Source organism: Phlebotomus papatasi, chromosome 2 (genome assembly GCF_024763615.1).
Source record: "Phlebotomus papatasi isolate M1 chromosome 2, Ppap_2.1, whole genome shotgun sequence".
NCBI classification, from domain to species: Eukaryota; Metazoa; Arthropoda; class Insecta; order Diptera; family Psychodidae; genus Phlebotomus; species Phlebotomus papatasi.
In genome coordinates, this window is record NC_077223.1 from 33,840,893 (window position 1) to 33,861,014 (window position 20,122).

At 37.1% G+C, this 20,122-nt stretch overlaps 2 protein-coding genes across 2 annotated transcripts; one reads left to right on the forward strand and one right to left on the reverse strand.

Annotated features, from left to right (window-relative positions):
• The first annotated feature begins 31 nt into the window (after positions 1–31).
• On the forward strand, positions 32–14,058 carry LOC129803570 (fatty-acid amide hydrolase 2). The gene is made up of 5 exons (XM_055850238.1): positions 32–213; positions 290–541; positions 7,957–8,383; positions 8,891–9,072; positions 13,136–14,058. Exons 1-5 carry the CDS (start codon positions 181–183, stop codon positions 13,853–13,855), a joined length of 1,614 nt encoding a protein of 537 aa, XP_055706213.1. The 5' UTR covers positions 32–180; the 3' UTR covers positions 13,856–14,058.
• LOC129803560 (mitochondrial potassium channel ATP-binding subunit) lies at positions 14,033–20,120 on the reverse strand. Its single transcript, XM_055850217.1, has 3 exons — positions 20,022–20,120; positions 18,225–19,961; positions 14,033–14,525 (listed from the first exon to the last, which is right to left on the reverse strand). Exons 1-3 carry the CDS (start codon positions 20,066–20,068, stop codon positions 14,267–14,269), a joined length of 2,043 nt encoding a protein of 680 aa, XP_055706192.1. The 5' UTR covers positions 20,069–20,120; the 3' UTR covers positions 14,033–14,266.
• Between the last annotated feature and the right edge of the window lie 2 nt (positions 20,121–20,122).

Consider the following 20,122-nt stretch of genomic DNA (forward strand, 5'->3'; position numbering starts at 1 on the left):
TGGCGCCACAATTCTTCGTCAAGTTTACTTTCCATTTCAGATTTTTAGCAGTGTATCTCAGTTGACTCTGTCACAAAAATGGAAATTTTGTGAAAGTCACCCGAAAAAGCATTTTTACACCATTATCCCATTTGTTTCCTCATTTACGTAGTTGCTTTTGTTGCCATCGTGTGTCCAAGAATGCCTCGCCATCGAGATGCTGCCCAGGGCCAGGTAAGAAGGGCTTTCAGTGGGTGGATTTTAGCATTCATTTCTGGCAGAATATCTCTAACGGGACTTGATATTACAGAGCAAAGCTGGAGAAATATTCCGCGGAATCGCCTGGGGCATTTTTACTCAGATCATCCTTATCCTTCATATTCTAATTGATAAAATACTAGAGACTGTCCTGGAGTGGTATTGGAAGGAGAAGAAAACATGCAGTTCACTCAGGGAAAATTTCTTCATTACCAAAAGTGCCACTGAGATTGCTAGTCTCATCCGGAAAGGGGAACTTACATCTTATCAAGTGGTTAAGGCATACACTGATCGCTTGAAGGAGGTGAGTGAACATTTTTAAGAAGTAATTATATCTAACTAAAAGGAAGACTAATAATTAACGGTTTCCAAATAAATGACTAAAAAGTTGAAGGAAAAAATTATAACAGAATTTTTAAACAAAACTAACTATCATAAAATTAATCTAATCTTATTTGATATGCTACAGTATAATCTTTTATCAATATGACTACGTATAATCTTATGAGGACATAATCTTCTTTGATATTAAACAAGCAATTTTTAAAATTACTAACAGAACTTTCTAAATTGCTACACATAGAGGGAAGTGGGGCAGCCTTGAAATTGGGCTTTTTTCAATTCCATTTAAAAATAGGAGAAAAAAGTCCAATTTCAAAACTGCCCCACTTCTTATTCGATGGAATTAATTTCCCCTTGTGATACTATTGCCTTATATTAATTTTAGAACATTCTCTAAAATCAGACAGTTCTTTTTCAAAATAATAGATATACTAAAAATATAAAAAATATTACTATAAAAGAAAGTTGTCTTATAGAGAAAGCTAGCGAGTTAACCCATCGGACATCGGATAACAAATCCTTCTCATCCACTAATTAATTGTTCAAATTTCTACTCCTTCTAGCTTTTTTGGATTAAAAAATATTTTTAAGCATTGTCCGGTTAAATCCCCAAAATTAAAAGAAATTATTGAAACATTTTGAAAATAAAAAAATGTATACTCAACCGATTGGAATGGATTCTTAAATCACTCAATTGATTCCACAAAATAGTTTAGAGAGTAATAAAAATTATATTCTAACAAAAATTACTTATCGGTAAATAACCGGTTCACAGCTGATTTAAACAGATTTATAAATCACTTAAAATATTTCCCAAAATACACCCCAGGAGTAATTTAATTAAATTTCATATAAAAATTATTTATCGGTTATGAACCGGTTAATTACCGATTCGAGGCCGATTGGAACTGGCTCAGTTTTACAGAAAATTCCAAGACCTTTCCAACGAGCCCAAACATGACCCCATTCGCTGATAAATGCGCTCTCTAAGTGTCTTTTTAACTTTTGACTTTGAAAAACCGTTATTAGGAATGATTCAACGGGATTTTCGTCTAATGAAAAAAATCGCACGATGCGTTTTCGAGCAATCCCAAAAAACATGGTTTTAGAGGGGAAGGGGAGGGGTGGGGGAAAAATGAAGGGCATGTTGACGATCCTTTAGTCGACTTATGGGGGGGGGATCCCCCGAATACATCTAATCTCATAGAGTTATCGATTGAAGTGCTTAATGCAATTGATTAAAATCGTATTGAAAGTCAAACGATAATTTTGTGAAAAATTTAAATATTTTCTCTAACGCTTTTCAATGGTTCTGAGCAAATCGAGCGTAAAGATTCTTACATTTCTTACGTAAAAAACTCAGTATATTTCCTTTTCTAATTTACGCATTCTCAAGATAGTTAAAGGATTACGTGGATCAAGAAGACTAAAAATATAATAATTTCTCAACTTTTTGGGCATATTAAAAAAAAATAATTTAAAGCTCTTAGGTATATAAAAGTACAACATTAACATAACCTATATTTTCTAAATTTTTCATTTTAAATTTTTAAAAATTTAGTCATTGCAACTTTATTTTTGGAGATTTTTTTTTGTTTTTTTTTTTTAAAAAGACATACTTTTCGGTGAAAATTTTTTTCGGAATTGGTCCATCTAAAGTCCAAAAAACAAATATTTCCTGTTAGTTGATAAGTGAAAGTAATTCTTGAACGAGAGATTTTATGTTCACTTGATCAAAACGTATTCTACATTCTACAAAACGAAACATAGTGTAAAACACGTCAAAAGTGGTATTTTTGTGCTTATTAAATTTTCTTAAAAATTGAAATTTCATTTTTTAAAAAATCCTTCTTTCAAAGACTAGTTTAACTCATCAGGTAGCAGGAAATATTTGGTTTTTGATTTCCAGATGAACCAATTCCGAGAAATCTTGTCTACCGAAAAGTATGTTTTTTTTCAAAACTGTCTCCAAAAATCAAGACCCACAGGATAAATTTTAAATTGAAAATTTCAGTAAATATAGTTTGAATGTTGTACTTTTATATGCCTAAGAGCTTTAATTAATTATATATTTTTTTTATTATATTGAAAAGAAATTAGAACAAAATCTTCTGTTTTTTTTGTCAATTTTGACCCACGTAACACCGTAAGTATATGTATCGAAGAATTAGAATAATATATAATATTTTTTAATTTGTCTTTTTGAATATTTTTTTGGTTTACCTCATTCACTTACATTCAAGTGAAGTGGACGGAAATCGACTAACCGACTAACCAAAATAAATCAATCAAAAATTTTGATTAATGCCCTACCTTTAACTACTGATGCCCTACCTTAAGTTCAACTACGGCCCTGTTCGAGAGTATCGACATTACAGTAGACTCTCTCAAATTCGGGCATTTGGGATCGAAATGTCACCCGAAGTAGAGAGAAATTCGGGCGACAAACTTTTTGAAATGCAATGATTTTTTATTCTTCTGTATCATCTGTATACACATATTAAGTTTACACACTATCATTTATATCGTAAATTTGATGAAAATCCCTTAATAATGCAAAATTACATCAAAACTAAGACAAACCATGCTAAATTTGACCATATTTGATTCATTTGATTATTATTTTGGAGGCTGTGGAGGCTCCACTTTTATCGTATTATTTCTTCCTGGTACCTAAATTCTAAAACAAGTTCTTTTCAACTTTCTCTATATGTCCAGACTCCATACAATGAGTTTATGCATATGTTTTATAACATTTTTCTATCAAATTTCTTTGTGATTTGGCTTAATTAAATTGAATTATTTTTCAACTCATATTAAGAAAAATATATCTGGTTAATAAACTTCATCCTTGAAAGTAAAACCACAAAAATTGGGGAATAGTAATTTATACAAGAAAAGTTTAAAATAAAATTCAATCCTAAAATAGAGGTAAAAATGTTCTTGAAAATTCCATATTATACATTTTTTAATTGATCAACCGGATCAACCGCATAATGATAATAATATGATAATAAATGGAATTAATGTAATGCCTTACCGGAATGCGTTCCATTAAGAGGGGCACCTCCCGACGCTACTTGAAGAAGCGGTAAAGTACCTGCCTCTTAGACAGCCACCGGACTTCCGTGAACATCTTCAAGTCCGGGAATTGCGCTCCGATGTCCTTCAGGAATTCCCATAATTGTCGATGTGTTTGGGCATATTTACCACTTCTTAGCTTGTTTATGATTTTAACAATCTGATTAAGGGTGTCATGGAGGGAGGGGGCTGCCTTCATTCAACTCAAAGGACCTGCTCATGTATAATACAATGGTAAAACTTTACGTGAGGTATATTGTTTGCCATGCGGCCCCAAAAAACCCTTGATGGAGCCGGTCATGGCGAATGCTCGATCCGTAGTTATAGCAGCCAATTTTTGCTCCAGTCCCCTCTCACCTCCGACAGTGGTTAATGCCTCCTGAATGGCTTTTAAAATATCCCTCCCAGTGGTCGTTATGAGCTGTTTTAAGTCAAACATTTGCTCAAACACGAACCAATCTGATGCCATATCAACCCCTAATAATTACTTCTGCAGCGGCCCCGGGATAGGAATTCACGGGTATTATAGCCAGATAAAGATAGGGTAAGGGCTCATAATTTGGTCCAGTCTGCTTATAAGCATAGATGTTCCAAGTTTGACGTGCGATATTTTCAATACCAATTGATTTTTTTGTTACTCTTTTTTCAGAAGGGTTGTTTAGAAACTTGTCAAGCTATTTATCGTCTTATTTTTACTAAAATTAGTTTTAATACGTTTAAAAATGAATTGATATGTAGACGTGAATTTGACTCTTATTTTGGACAACTTGGCTGTAAATTTGGACAGCTAATCCGCCTCAATAGGATGCCCATTGTTCTTCATTTGATGAACCAATCTTACCAAGTCCTCTTCCTGTTCATGTAAGGGAATTGTAGAATGTCACAAGAAGCCCGGAAACTTTCCATTTCATTCATTAAAGTGAGTTGACATCGGCACTCCAAGTACGCTAGGATTTGTGCATTCCCTGGCCTTTCCGGGAGCCTTTCAAGGTATTTCTCGCTACATCTCTTTCGTAGAGATGATGCTCCTTTGTTTCTCCAGGCATTTGTCCAACCTAGTCATCACAAAAGCTAAAACTTCACGAAATTTCGTGAGAAAAACATCTGTCCAAAATAAAGAGTATCACCTCACTGGTAAATGTCTTAAAAAATTTCCCATTTTTCACACGAAAAACGTAATTCACAAGGCAAATCTCACTTCAGGTCAAATGTACAAATCACTACTAACGTGAATCAACACAATATTCAATGAATATTCAATAATATCACTAAAAAAAGCAAAGAAACATTGTTAGTACTTCACCACAGCTAAATCAGACTAAAGTGAATACGAAGTTCTGTCATATTTCTCGTAAGCAATTGCTCACACTGAATTTTCAACAAAGCAATTTCAACTCAAATCATATTCAAAATTTAACGTATTTAGTGTTAAAATCTTCCAAAAATAACAAATATTTAGATAGAATTCATTATTCATCAAATATTAGAATAAAAATCCATAATTTTAATAATTTATTTTTAGTGTCCAATTTTATCCTCAAAGTGTCCAAAATAAGAAACTGGACAAAATTATGAGCCTTTCCCCTACAAGCTAGAAAATAAATCAGAGGTGTGCAAGAACTGTTGAAACCGAATAAAACGTCAAAATAAGTTTGCTCAGGTAGCGTTTTGACCATTGACGAACAAGCTTTATTTGACGTTTTTTCGGTTTTAAACGGTTCTTGCACACCTCTGATATAAATTATCACCCACATAGAAGAATCGGTTTCTTCACCCCCTTCGCCAGGGTGCATTTGTTACAAGGGTGGGGGCTCCTCTACATATATTCGTAACAATATTATATAAAAGAAAATGTTAGCTTCTTCAATTTAATACGGCTCGAACTCCACGAAGAGAGCAGTATATAATCCCTCGATTTTTTCACCCCCCAAAAATTCCACCTTCCACCCTCCGGAGACCACTTTTCTCAACAAATCTTCACGTTTCAGACGATTTATGAGAAATGTCGTCACGCTGTTTGCCCGTCTGTCCGTTCGGCTGTCGCTGGCTCTAGAGGCCACACGGAAAGAGATAGCGACTTGGGACCTTCGGGGAACCCCCCATAAGTCGACCCAAGGATCGTTAACATGCCCCTCATTTTTCCCCCAACTCTCCTTCCCCTCCAAAACCATGTTTTTTTAAAATTGCTCGAAAACGCGTCATGCGATTTTTTTCATTTTTGGATATGTTTTAGAGATTATCCAAGCGAATATTACGTCTATATACGAAAATACCGTTGAATCATTCCTAATAACGGTTTTTCAAGGTCAAAGTTTGAAAAGACAATAGAGAACGCATTTATCAATCGAATAGGGTCATGTTTGGGCTCGTTGGAAAGGTCTTGGAATTTCCTACAAAACCGAACTGGTTCCAATCGGTTCTGAACCCGTAATCAATCGGTTCATAGTCGATAACTATTTTTTATCCGGAAATCAATTCTATTACTTTTAAAACAATTTTGGAGGATTTTTTGAATGATTTATGAATCGGTTCAAATCGGTTGAGAACCGATAAATGATAAATGACGCGAAAGTATTTTTGAGGTACAGCATCTAAGTCACGAGTTCGAACACTGCAAAGCCTGGGACGCTTTACCACCCCTTTTTAGGTGTGATTCCTTCATAATCACACCTATTGTGATACTCCGATCGAGCTGAAAATCACAGGGTATATGTTTAGAACATTCCCAAAAATGATAAGCCGCCATTTTTTTGTCCGGCCGTCCGTAGTACGCAATATCTCCGGTTTGGAAAGAGATGTCTTCATACATTTTTTTTAAATATTTCTACTCGCGCGTGTGACGATTTCTATGTTATTAGTTTTTTGAAAACCCGGTTTTAAACTGGTTTAAAACCGGTTTTTCTAGGTTTTCTCGAAATTGGCCTATGCAATTTGAACCATTTTATGTTCATGTTGTAGCGCTACTTTAGTAGACCAATTTAAAAAAAAAAATGAGATTGCCCCATGATTTCTCGAGATATTTCAAGTTGAAGATTGCAATTTTAAGAAATTTTTTAGTATAATATGTATTATATTTCGCGGGTCGCGAAAAAATTCGTGGAATTTCACGGCTCGCGAAATTTTTCGCGGATTTTCGCGGTTGGCGAAATTTTTTGCGGATTTTCGCAGCTCACGAAATTTTTCGCGGATTTTCGTGTCTCGCGAAATTTTTGCGGCTCACGAAATTTTTCGCGGACTTTCGCGGCTCGCGAAATTTTCGCGGATTTTCGCGGCTCGCGAAATTTTTCGCGGATTTTCGCGGCTCGCAATTTTTTTCGCGGATTTTCGTGTCTCGCGAAATTTTTCGTGGATTTTCGCAGCTCGCGAAATTTTTCGCGGGTTTTCGCGGCTGGCGAAATTTTTTGCGGATTTTCGCGGCTCACCAAATTTTTCGCGGCTGGCGAAATTTTTCGCGGATCACGAAATTTTTCGTCGATTTTCGTGGCTCGCAAAATTTTTCGTGGATTTTTGCGGCTCGCGAAATTTTTTGCGGATTTTCGTGACTCGCGAAATTTTTCGCGGATTTTCGCGGCTCGCAAAATTTTTCACGGATTTTCGCGAATCGCGAAATTTTTCGCGGATTTTCGCGGCTCACGAAATTTTTCGTGGATTTTCGTAGCTCGCAAATTTTTTAACGGATTTTCGCGGCTCGCTAAAGTTTTCGCGGATCATGCACTTCTTAAGCCTAAAAGAGACTCTAATATATGTCAAGTTTGAGGCCCCTATCTCTCATGGTTTCCGAGAAAATCGACTTTAAATTTTTTTAGACGTTTTTAACATTTTTATCCAATTTTCTTCCAATTTCCCTCATTTTCAAGTGAAATTTTCCACATCTCAATCTTAAAGGAGGCTCTAATGTAATATCAAGTTTGAGGCCCCTATCTCTCATTTTTTCTGATATAATCGACTTTAAAGATTTTCAGACACTTTTATGCATTTCTCATACAATTTTTTTTCATTCCTTTAAGAATTATTTAACGAAATTTGCATTATTTATGTATATCGTTCGAGTTTACCACAATCCAAATTTGCAATGAAGGAATCGCATCTCTATAAGCTGATCTAGGCTTATCACTAGTTTAATTTGAAACTATGTAGTTATCTTATGTAGTTGGAGAGATTAAATAAGATTATTCAAATTTCTAATTAAATTTATTACTTAACAAATGACATAATCACTAATTTTCGCATGATTATCATGAGTTCTAATGGGTTTAAAAAAAATTGATCTCTCTAATAAAATGCCATTTTTTACAGGTTAATCCCCTGATAAATGCTGTTGTCGATGGTCCTTTTGATAAAGCTTTTGAAGAATCGCAAAAAATTGATGAAAGATTGGAGAAGGGCGAAGTAACTGCCAAGGAATTTGCTGAGAAGCCTTTCCTGGGAGTTCCCTTTAGTACAAAAGACAGTACAGCTGTTGAGGGGGCTCTACACACTTTGGGACTCGTTTCGCGACGCAATGAACGTGCCACGGAGGATGCAGAGTGTATTAGGTTGATGAAGGAGGCTGGTGGCATCATTATTGCAGTCACTTCAGTGCCAGAAGTAAATAGATGGCAAGAGACACGCAATAATGTTACCGGAATCACCAACAATCCCTATGATTTGCGACGTACTGTTGGGGGATCATCTGGAGGGGAAGCAGCTCTGATTAGCGCCTGTGGAAGTGCCTTTGGAATAGGTTTAACCATTTTTCTCTTCAATCACGCTTCTTGAGGATTTTTTTTTTTGATTTTTTTTTTGCCGCGAAAGTCCGTCCGTGACTTAGATATTCTTCATATTGTCGCCTTCGAATATTCTCCTGCATATTGCATCTAGTCTAAATTACTTCCCTAGAAAGCAATTCTTTTTCTCAGGAATATGGCACTAAATAGTCAATTTTCTGTACTTACAAGACACTTTTTCGTAAAAGGAGAACTAACTTACTTTTCTGGAGAGAATCATCTGCAAAGTATTCACTCTGATGAATTATTCTAAATCTTCAGTTAATGTTTAGTAAGAGTTTAAGTGAAATTGTTATATGAGCACAGTTGAAATGGAAGAATAAATTCTTGTACATTTGCAGGAAGTGTTTCAATTGATGCTCTTCCCACAAACTGAATAATTTGGAATAATTCCCAGAGAAGAATATGATTGCTGATATAAATTTTTTTAGGGAGATTTAGGAAGAGCTATTCTCTATTTTAAGGTACGGACATTGGAGGATCTATCAGAATGCCGGCTTTCTATTGTGGTATCTATGGGCACAAGCCAACTTCTGGCCTGGTAAATACTCGCGGATGTACATTTAGGACGGGTAAAGAGAAATCAACAATGGTAGTGGCTGGACCAATGGCCAGATATGCCAAGGATTTGCTTCCAATCTTCAAGGTGAGTCAATTTGACTGTCAAATAGCAAAGACGTTTATATTTGCATGTGAAATTGCTTTTTTGTTGCTTGCGTAAGAATCTATTTTTGGGCAGAAAATGATGAATGAGGAATCGATATTGATAATTTATTCAAAGCTAAATTTTCAATACAAGTTTCAAGAGAAATGTAAATTGAATACACTTCAGTAGAAACAATATTATTAAAGTCAAAGAGGGAATCAATAATTTCTTATATAATCTAAATTGAATTTTCAGTGTACTTAGAGCACAATTTAAGATAATTTTCTGTTACGCGCGTAGTCAATTGAATAATCATTATCCTCAGATTTTCTATGACATTTTATTTCTGTTGGAAGTGCTAGTAGAATAAATGAGGTCACAAAATGTTAAGCAAGTTGATTTCAAAATCTTCAAGTTTATTGCACTACTTTTGAAGGTCATGCGAAATTCAGAAAATACAGCTAATATTTTAATTTATTCTCTAACTTTTCGCCGACTGCAAAATATCCAGTGAATTAATTTCACAATTATTTTTATCAGAAAGCGACAGTTAATCCTAACCGGCTTATATAGGTGAGATTCTTAACGTGAGCTAACTCGGAATGCATACAAATTCGATTTAGAGCTAAAGTTGGGGGACACCATTCAGTTATCTTGAATCAAATTCGTGAAATTATACAAATTTTATATTAAAACCAAAATATCAAGGATTTGGATGGACTGACAGAAAAGTGATATATGGGTGAAATGTAGACCAGAATGTTCTCTATAATTTTGCTGTAGAACTTGATCTCATCGATTAATCGGAAGCCGAGATAATCGAGGTTTTTTGTTTCTTAACTCGTTTTTTCATCCAGAGTGCCCCAAGTGTGCATTTGATGAACTTCAACTATATCAAAGAATTGTTGTATTTTGTGAAACTTTCTGTTTAAAACCCTATTTTAAGTGTCTTGGTCGAGTAGAAGCAGTCAAATTGGCATCTGAGTGATTTCAAAGCGTTATTATGGGAAAAATCAATTTTTTCACACTTAAACGGCAAAATCGGACAGATCGCATTATCTGATCGAAAAATGATGTATGGACGAAATGTAGACACAAATGTCCTCTACAATTATGTCGAAGTAATCATCAAAATCGGTTAAGCACGTGTCGAGATAATTGAGGTTATGTGATATTGAAATTGGTTTTTCGACTGTGGCGCCCCTAGTGTTTGTGCCACGCAGTTCAAGTGTTCTAGAAAGTTGTAGCATTTTGTAAGATTTTTCATTTGTGCCCTGACACGTCAAAATCGGTCAAATATAATCGGAGATACGATTTTTTGAATTTCGTGAACTTTGACTCCTCATATCTCCGGTTCTATTATAACCTACGCCACTTTTTGGAAACCTCATAGTCTAGAGACTATAACACTTTAAATTTGATTAACTTGCTGTTGTGGACAGAACGCAATATGAAGGAAATTTTATGAATTAATATTTTTTGGCATTGTAATTTAGGCCCTTCCGGCATTCTGTCTTTTCGTTTTGTGACTTTAATGGCCTTGTGACTTTAAGTTGTGAAAATGGTGTAAAATTATGTAATTATTGAATCTAAGACGATATTTCTTTTCTTTGCGATAGGTTGATTAAATAGAGACAGACGGATTTAATAGATATTAAGTGATATCCAGAACAAGATTGAAGTCTTATTAGTATAGGGGGCAAGCAATATCTACTCTTAAATCTAATATACTTAGGAGGTGACCTGCTTATGCAATCGACTGGTGTGGGCTCCAGACTGTCGCGAGCTCTCCGCACTATGTCCTATCACTTGTACGACTCATGACGAACTCACGTCCGTACTCACTGAGATCGTACGATCGACTAAACTATTACAGTCGTCTCCACCATCACCAGAGGCGCTGGCCTAGAAAGGAGACATTGCGTCTCGAATATTTAGGGTTGCCTCAGCAGAGCATTTATTGCTATAAGGCGGGAAATTTAAGCTCTACATCTGTAAAGACAAAGACGATTTATTTAGTAATTAGGACGACTTTTAATCAATTTACTTATTAGCTCTACTAGATCTTCTCGAGAATTAGCCGGGTCTCGCCGGCTGTAAGACGACGACAAATAAAAAGCATTTACAAAAAAATACAGTCAGCTCGATTTGACGACGACCCCAATACTTGCACAATGCCGTTTTTGAGAAAAAAATTACTTTGAATTTTGATGAATTTTGACGCTATCGCAGCGCCACCTATGGTGACTTTCTGAACTTCCATCTGAAAGTGCTTATCGAGACGAATCCAAAAATCCAAAATTTAGCTCAAAATGTTAATTCGAACCCGAGATAGAGGCCGGTCAATTTTCGAAATTTGACCCGTTAATAGCTCGGTTAGGGGTTATCGATCGACTTAAGTATTTTTTTGTTTGATAGGTATAATCTGCGGCTACAACGTACTAAAAGTTCAGCCCGATGCACAAAGGAATTTTTGAGTAACTTAGAAAATTGAAAATTTTTCTTTTTAAAAATAGCGCCCCCAGCGGTAGTTTTATGAACTTGCGATGTTAGAAGGGGAAGTGGCATTTCACGAGAGCTTTCCAAAACGCTTTCACTTTTTAAATTCTGACAATTAGAACTGCGATTATGGCCATTTTAAGAAATTTTTTTGGACCCTTATAGCTAGGGTCAGAGGGGTCGGGGACCTTAAGTTTGGTATTGAACGAAAGCTCTAAGGCCCAGCTATAACATAATAAAATTTGGGCCCGATCGATGCCATAGGGGCTGAGCTATTGAGAAAACAAAAGAGGGGGGTATTCAAAATGGCGGAAGGAGGGATGGGGGGTGGGGGGTCAATACACCAAGTTGCAATTTTCATACGATATAACCTTTGCCGAAAACCGCAAGTCGATATCTTTCTTAGTTTGGGAGCTATTAAGCTCCAAAGAACGGCCGGACGGCCAGAAACGTAACTTAGCCGCCCATATTCGTGATCAGGAAGTGATGAAACACATTTTGGCCAAGTTTGAGCTCGATCGGACGACATGAAATTTTGGTAGGATTATAGTAGGTGAGATTGTTAAGAATCTCACCTAATTTAATGACTTATAAGGGAAGAGTACCCCGGATCGGAATGTTAAGAGACATGCTCGATATTTAGTTGAAAATATAAGCCTCAAAATACTATTTGGTATTTTTCTGAATGCTAATCGGTATATTAGTGATCCATTTAACTATGTCTGCGTATTTGAATTTTAAATTCTTTAAATAAAAATAATAAAAAATAGATGTAATTGCAACTATATGTACACTGTCCCTCGGATCGTCACAAATTTATTCAGGTGTCTCACGGAAAATTGGTTATATAAATTAAATCTGAGCTAAGGCACTGCATTTTTGTGAGAGTTAAATTGTAAAAAGTAGCTATTAATTTTTAAAAATTCAATTGAATTGGTGCGACAGTCTGATAATAACCTGACGATCCGAGGAACACTGCCGATCGCTGGTGCTCTTCCCTTATATATTTCGCTATTAAAATAGCCCACTCTTGAAGGATCGTAAAAAATCGTTTAGATTCAGGATCTTGTTCAGATTTGTTAGGGATTCCAAGACCTTTCCAAAGAGGCCAAATATGAAACCATTCGGGTAAGAAATACGCTCTCTAGAGCCTTTTTAAACTTTGACCTTGAAAAACCGTTATTAGGAAAGATTCAACGGTATTTTCGTATAATTATTAAACTAATCTAAAAAGTGTGCTGGAGGGACTGGAGGTATAAAGAATCACGTCGAAACGATTTTATTTATTTCCGCCTTGAGAACAATTTTCTCGACAGAATTCATTACCCTCAAAAAATTCAACTCAAAATCGAATTTGCATGCATTTTGAATTGCAATCACTCTGAGGTCGCCTGTAAATAATCACAGCTACCATAAGCTTATCTGGGGTTATCACTATTTGTATTGTAAAGATAATATGAAATATTTATTCAGTCTTATTTATCAAATTAGCTGTAAAATTTCTTACGAAAGAGAAATTTGCGACATTATCAATAAAATTGATAAATCAACCTTTCTCATTAAGGTTCTGGTGGGTCCAAAGATGGTTCAAAGCTTGGAACTCAATGTGAAGGTGAATCCGAAGAAATTACGTTACTTCTATGTACGAGACATTAAGGATCTCAAAGTGGCTGGTGTCAATGGGGAAATGAGTGCAGCCCTGAAGCGTGTTGTGCAGCATCTTGATGGTATTTCTGAGAAACCCTGTGTGGAAACGGTCATTCCAAACACAGAGAAGACTACCAAAATGTGGCGTTATTGGATGCGAAAGGAACCCCAAGCTTTTGATATGTTGCTGGGCAATGGGGTTCCTTTGAATGGATTTGTGGAATTGGTGAAGAAGCTACTGGGTCAGAGTGAATACACAATGGCTTCCATCTATTCGTTGATCGATGCCATGCTCCCATTTGGAGATACGACCAAAATTGAATCGATCACGAGGGTCTGCAAGAATTATGTGAAGGAACTTTTGGGAGATGATGGAGTTCTTTTGATACCAAGTGCTCCAAGTACAGCAGGATTTCACTATTCTGCATTGGTGCAAATTTACAAATTCAGCTACTGGAGTTTATTCAATTCCCTGCACTTGCCAGTAACGCAAGTGCCTCTGGGATTGGACTCAAAGGGTCTTCCGCTGGGAGTGCAAATTGTGGCTGGTCCCAATTGCGATCGTTTGTGTCTTGCTGTGGCTGAAGAGATAGAAAATTCCATGATAGGATGGATTCCGCCTTTTGAAACGACATAATAAAAGGCTTTCTCGATGCCCATGGCAGGATGATAATGGTGAAAGGGGTGAAAGGTATTAATATTTAAACTAAAACATTCTTCAACTCTTTTAGAGGCTGTTGAAATAACATACTTTTGGGATTTAAGAGCTAAGGATAAGGCCTAAATAGCTGCATTTGATTTGGGTATTTTCTAAAAATGAAAAGCCATTTTCTCATCTAGGATCAACATTGCTTTATTGTAACAACGATATGAACCTCCTCTCTGGTATAGTTACATTTCCTTTTCTAGGTTGACAAAAAAAAAAGAATTAAAAAAATAAATAGCACTCATATTCTCATTGAGAAGATATCTCTTTGTTAGAATAGAGAGAAAAAAATATCTAATGTTTTTTGTTCTAAAAGAAACTCGCGTCAATGGGAATTTTGCTTTAGCCTCTGTGGCGAGAGTCCTCTTCAGATGCTGCCCGTGAGTCACTCTGGTGGCTTACGAGAGCAAAGTAGAGACCCTTGCGGGATATCAGTTGTTCATGGGTACCCACTTCGACGATTCGTCCTTGATTGAGCACCACGATGAGATCGGCATTGCGAATGGTGGATAATCTGTGGGCAATTACGAGCGTGGTGCGATTTTGGACTGCTGTATCGAGTGCCTTCTGCACCTCAGCTTCACTCGTGGCGTCCAGGGCGCTGTTAATTTAATAAATAACAAAAAAAAACCTTATACATATTTCCCTTTGCAAGTTAGAAAAGGGAAAAGTGTCTCGCAGTTTCCCTGCGTATTTTTAATACACTGAGAGAAATCCAAAAGAGTTAAAATAACATTCCGGAAATGTTAATTTTACCCTGCAGTATTGGTCCGAAATCGGTGTAAATATTACCCTTTTTAGGTGTATTATGGGTTAAAGTTACCCTTCTTTAATGTTGATTTTACCCTTAAAAGGTGTAAAATTAACATTAAAAAATGTTGATATATTTTTACACCCAAAAAGTGTTAAATTATGACGAAAAAAAGTTAATCGCAGCCTCTTTTTTCTCAGTGTATGATTTACAACGTTCATAACCGCTTTCATTAAACACTTGAAAGATCGCTCAAAAAAGCTTAGGAATATACTGGAACTTGTTAAGATTTGTCAGGAATTCCAAGACCTTTCCAACGAGCCCAAATATGACACCATTCGGGTAAGAAATACGCTCTCTAGAGCCTTTTTAAACTTTGAACTTGAAAAACCGTGGGAAAGGTGAGAAGCGTGTTAACAATCCTTGGGTCGACTAATTTTGGGGGAAGGGATCTCCCGAAGATCCCAAGTCACTATCTCGTACCGTTTGCGTGAAGCGTGACGTCATTTCTCAGAAATCATCCGAAACGTGCAGATACGTCGGGAAAAATGATCTCGGGGGTTGAAAAAATTATGTAAAACATGTAAAATGTGAAATGATCAAACTCACGACTTAGGACAGAATCACATTGACAATAAAATGCTCGCCGTAGCTTCACCGTATTTCGTTAATTTACGCATTTTCATTGCAATACTTACGCAAATTTTCCATTACCGTGTTACCTTATCTCATACTCGGTGGCACTAGGTGAAAATAATATAAGAAAATTGAAGAAATAAAACGAAAATGCGATAGGGTAAGGGCTCATAATTTTGTCCAGTCTGCTTATAAGCATCGATGTTCCAAGTTTGAAGTTCGATATTTTCGATACTAATTGACTTTTTTTGTTACTCTCTTTTCATTCGCTCATTCCCTGGCCTTTCATAAAAATCCATCATTTGAATCAATTTATTTTTAGTGTCCAATTTTATCCTTAAAGTGTCCAAAATAAGAAACTGGACAAAATTATGAGGCTTTCCCCGGAAGAGCTCGTTCTAGCTTTGTGAGAATCGTTCTAGCTTTGTGGAATGCTGGAACTCACCAGATAAAGCTCGCCGTGAAATGTCTTTTCGAAGGATTTTTTGTTCATCAAAATTTACTTTTAGTTTAACGTTGACCTGCGAAAATTCACTGTCGAACATTTTTCGGTCTTAGGGGTCTATGGAAGAAAATAAAGGTAATCGCTGGAGCGATTTTTGGGAAAAACCAAAAAACGTTGTTTTTTGTGGGGCCGTAGAGGGGGGAACAAAATAGGAGAAAAACGTCTTTAAATTATATTTTTTAGCGGAGGGTCACCGAAGACCGAGAGTTGATATCTCTTCCCGTTTAAACTCCAGAACGATAAAGAAGTTGAAAAAAAGCTATGTATAATTCTTGATTCGACTTATGGAGGGGTCTCCTAAAAGTCTCTAGATGCTATCTCTAACCGTTTGACCTCTAAATTGCATAACGGCCGGGCAATGGATTAGACGGATAGAGGGTCAAGCAGCATAACGTGAAAACTCAAAACTGCAGGTTTCCAAAATTTTATCAAAATACGATTCCTTATTAGAGGATAAGGATTCCACATACAGTAGGTGTCAAAAGTTTGTTGCCTCATGTGTGATCGGAAAACCAGGTGCAAAAATGATAAAAAATTGCTTTTTCGAATTTTTCTTTTTGCAAATGAATTTCCTGTAATCCGTAGATCTTATTTATGTATTTCGAAAAAAATAATTAATTAATATTTGACAATTTTATTTATAACCTTTCTTAATTTTACGTAAAATTTGGCAATTAACGGCGCAGATTCATTTCGGCAGTATCTCTGGACGATTTCCCAACTTTTAACTCCTTCTAACTTGTTATTTTAAGCAAAATTATGATATATCAAAAAACAGATTATTTCTTCTTATTTATCTTGAGTTTTATACACATCTATTTACCATAGACAACTTTAGAAATGTCCAAACACACCATTGGCCTCTCAAATGACATAAACTCAAAATATAGCCGGTGTAATTTTAAGTTAGTTACATGTTTTTGACCATTTTGAGTAACTTTTCAAATGAGGCAACAAACTTTTGACGCATGAAAAATGAACAACCTTTGGAAAACAATAATTTTTCATATGTAATCAAATGAAATATTTTTTCGAAATACATAAATAAGATCTACGGATTGCAGGCAATTATTTTGCAAAAAGAAAAATTGGAAAAAGTAATTTTTTTTTACTCTTTCCGGACCACAACATATCCAGCGAACGAATTTCAGTAAAACTCACTTTATAGTAAGTCTTAGTGGTCAAATATGATACTTTTGTAGAGAAAGAATATTCTCCGCCTCTGGGAAATTGGAAAACTCATGGGAACTCTCGTCCCCTAAAGAACGCAAAGGATACAAACTTGGACAAACTTCAATTTTCCAAAAGCCAATAATATCAATTTTGTGAATTATTTTTGCATGTCAAATGACTCCTTTACAATGTTGATCACTAAAACAAGAAGAATTATTGACCAGTATCTTGTGGGATGTCCAGGAAGTGCTAAAAGGGACACCCAGCTCCTGCTTGCCAACAGATTCCTCAAAATATTTCACAGAATAACACTTTAACACACATTTCTCTCAACAGGATGTTATTGCAGACACATTAAGCTTTCTCAAGAGCCAAAAAAACACTTCCTGGACAATCAGAATTCACAAAAATCTGGAAGAATAGGAAAAACTTCCCCGAAAGCAATCTCCTTCGCTGCCAAATGTCTAAATTATCGGCCATATTGACAAAAATTTCGCTCCCGCTTGAATTTTCTTACAAGGTTGGTGTCAAAAACCAAATGGCGGGCACTGGCGGGATAACCTTACATTTGACCTCAAGATTCTTGGGGACGAGAATTCCCATCAACTTTGAACAAGTTTTTTGAAAATTTATGAAAAAATTGTTTTTCGAATTTATGTAATCTGTAATTGATAGTTATCATACTTATTGGCCCCGAGAGGTTTTTCCTTATTCGGGTCTAGAAATATGAAAAAAGTCACAATATGTGCAAGGAAGCAGAAAATCGAGAATTCACGATTTTTGACCAAGAATATCTTAGCTCAGGAGTTAATTGGGATCCTGCAAAAAATATCCTAGATTTGGACATCCTTATAGTCTGTAATCATCCACAAGAATCGGAATTTTATCGATTCTAAATAGTCTAAAAAAATTATTTTTTCCATGGGTACCCAGAGTCCCAAAGGAGACGAAAGAGTTAAATCATTTTCTGCACCTGATTTGCCGAACATACATGAGGCAACAAACTTTTGACACCTACTGTATATGATTCAATATCAAGGCGATTATATACAGGTATTTCTGTGAAGTTAGAGAAATAAAACGGAAAAATAAAATTCGACTTAGGGGGGTCATCTGAAGACTCAAGTCGCTATCTCTGACCGTTTGGCCTGTAGCTCTTGTAACAGACAAATAAAATTGAAGTTTTCGATTTGGATTTGCAAACGACTGAAATTGAAAAGATTTGACATCCTTACCTTGTTGCCTCATCGAGGATCAGGACTGTGGGCTTTTTCAGGAGGGCTCGAGCTATTGCAATCCTCTGCCTCTGCCCTCCACTCAATTGTGCCCCCCTTTCTCCTACATTCGTGTCATAGCTATCAGGGAGTTGTCTAATGAAGTCATGGCACTGAGCCAGACGAGCTGCCTCGAAAACCTCCTCATCTGTGGCATCTGGCCGGGCATACTTGATGTTATTGAAAATGGTGGTGGCAAAGAGGATTGGTTGCTGCTCAATGAAGCCAATTACGTGCCCTCGAAGCCACATGGGGGAGATCTCTGAGAGATTGAAGCCATCCAGCTCAATAGATCCTCCAGTGGGTTCGTAGAAACGCTCAAGTAGAGCAGCTACTGTGGATTTTCCTGATCCACTGGCACCCACGAGAGCCACTGTCTTCCCTGGCTCAAGGATCAGTGAGAAGTCTCTGAGGACAGTTTGTTCTTCACGAGTGGGATAAGCGAAAGTGACTTTATGGAAGCGTATATGGCCCTTGAGGACGTCCGGAGGGATGCTGAGGCCACGATCCAGGGGAATTTGTGGAGAGACAGCCAGGTAGTCAAATACGCGAGTTCCAGCTGTCAGACCGCGAATCATCGAGCCCAGGAGTAGGGAACCTTGTGTGAGGGATCGCTGAACACCCTGAGCTGCCACCAGGAATGCCATTAATTGACCGGCAGTAATTTGATTGGTTGACATGAGATAGCCACCAGAAAGAAGAGTAGATGCCACCATTCCATTGAGCATAAAATTGGTGAGGGCTTGGAAGACAGCAATTCCAGATCCGAGATTTTGCGCCAAGACTGCAGCCTCATTGGTTTCACGTTCAAAAACTTCTATTTCGTGATATTCTGAGGCATTGGAGCGCACTGTCCGGATGTTCGATAGGGCTTCTTCGCATACACTCGTGGCTTTTTCCATTTGATGTTGTGCCTTCTTGCTAATGGCACGCAGGGATTGGCCAAGCATGGAAAACATAAGTACGACTGAGGGAACTGAGATAAGAGCAACCCCTGCCATATGAGGAGAAATGGTTACCAGGGATATTCCGCCACCAATTAACTGGGCTGCGCAACGCAATCCCTGCGAGATGCACTGCTTGAAGGAGGATTTGAAGTCTTGAACATCCGTTGTGAGACGATTGACGAGTTCTCCTGTTCGATTGCGATCGAAGAAGGCTAAATCCTGAACAATGATCTGACGATAGAGATCCTGTTTGATCTGGGCAGCCATGTCCTCACCAATCTGACTCAAAAGGATGATGTAGCAGAAGGTAAAGAGAGATTGAAGCCCATAGAGACCGAAGAGATGGAATCCTGGTTTCTGGATATCAGCGAGGAATTCTCTAAGTGTCGTCTTTACAGTTGCCCCACCAATCCCGGCATACTTGGACAATGTGTTGACGAAAACACCCAGAAAAATTGGTATTTTGATGTTAAGGTACGCTACTACTATGGCTGAAATCACAGCGCCTAAGAGCTTGAGGAAATGTGGTCTTAGGTAACTCCACAGCCGTCGCCAGTCGAACTGATGTGGAATCTCCCTGATGGGAGCCACAGGTTCGCACTTCACATTGACTTTTCGTGTGCGGAGGCAGTGTAGAGATAGGAATGTACATCCACCAAGAGTGACACCGTACGCTAACCTGGGAAAAGAGGATTTTTCCGGAGCTCCTGCCTTCCTGCAGAAACCCACTCTGGACTTCCAGAGAGTAGTTCTAGATTGAAAGAAAAATTCCTTAGGATGTTGCTGATCAAATCCCTAAAGACTATCTTACCTGAGACTTTTAAGCTCCCGACAGAGGGAATTTCTGAGGAGGTACATCTTTCTGGCCAACTTGACGAAGGAAAAAGGGCTCCGCGATATAGGTTATGTTTA

What these genes read in the sequence shown, in the direction of transcription:
- LOC129803570 (XM_055850238.1), top strand. Translation starts at nt 181, where the DNA reads ATGCCTCGCCATCGAGATGCTGCCCAGGGCCAG. An exon ending in GAGATGCTGCCCAGGGCCAG is followed by an intron (nt 214 to 289) that starts GTAAGAAGGGCT and finishes TTGATATTACAG; the next exon opens with AGCAAAGCTGGAGAAATATT. An exon ending in TGGAAGTGCCTTTGGAATAG is followed by an intron (nt 8,384 to 8,890) that starts GTTTAACCATTT and finishes CTCTATTTTAAG; the next exon opens with GTACGGACATTGGAGGATCT.
- LOC129803560 (XM_055850217.1), bottom strand. Translation starts at nt 20,068, where the DNA reads ATGTACCTCCTCAGAAATTCCCTCTGTCGGGAGCTTAAAAGTCTCAG. An exon ending in CGGGAGCTTAAAAGTCTCAG is followed by an intron (nt 19,962 to 20,021) that starts GTAAGATAGTCT and finishes CTTTCAATCTAG; the next exon opens with AACTACTCTCTGGAAGTCCA. An exon ending in ATCCTCGATGAGGCAACAAG is followed by an intron (nt 14,526 to 18,224) that starts GTAAGGATGTCA and finishes TTAAATTAACAG; the next exon opens with CGCCCTGGACGCCACGAGTG.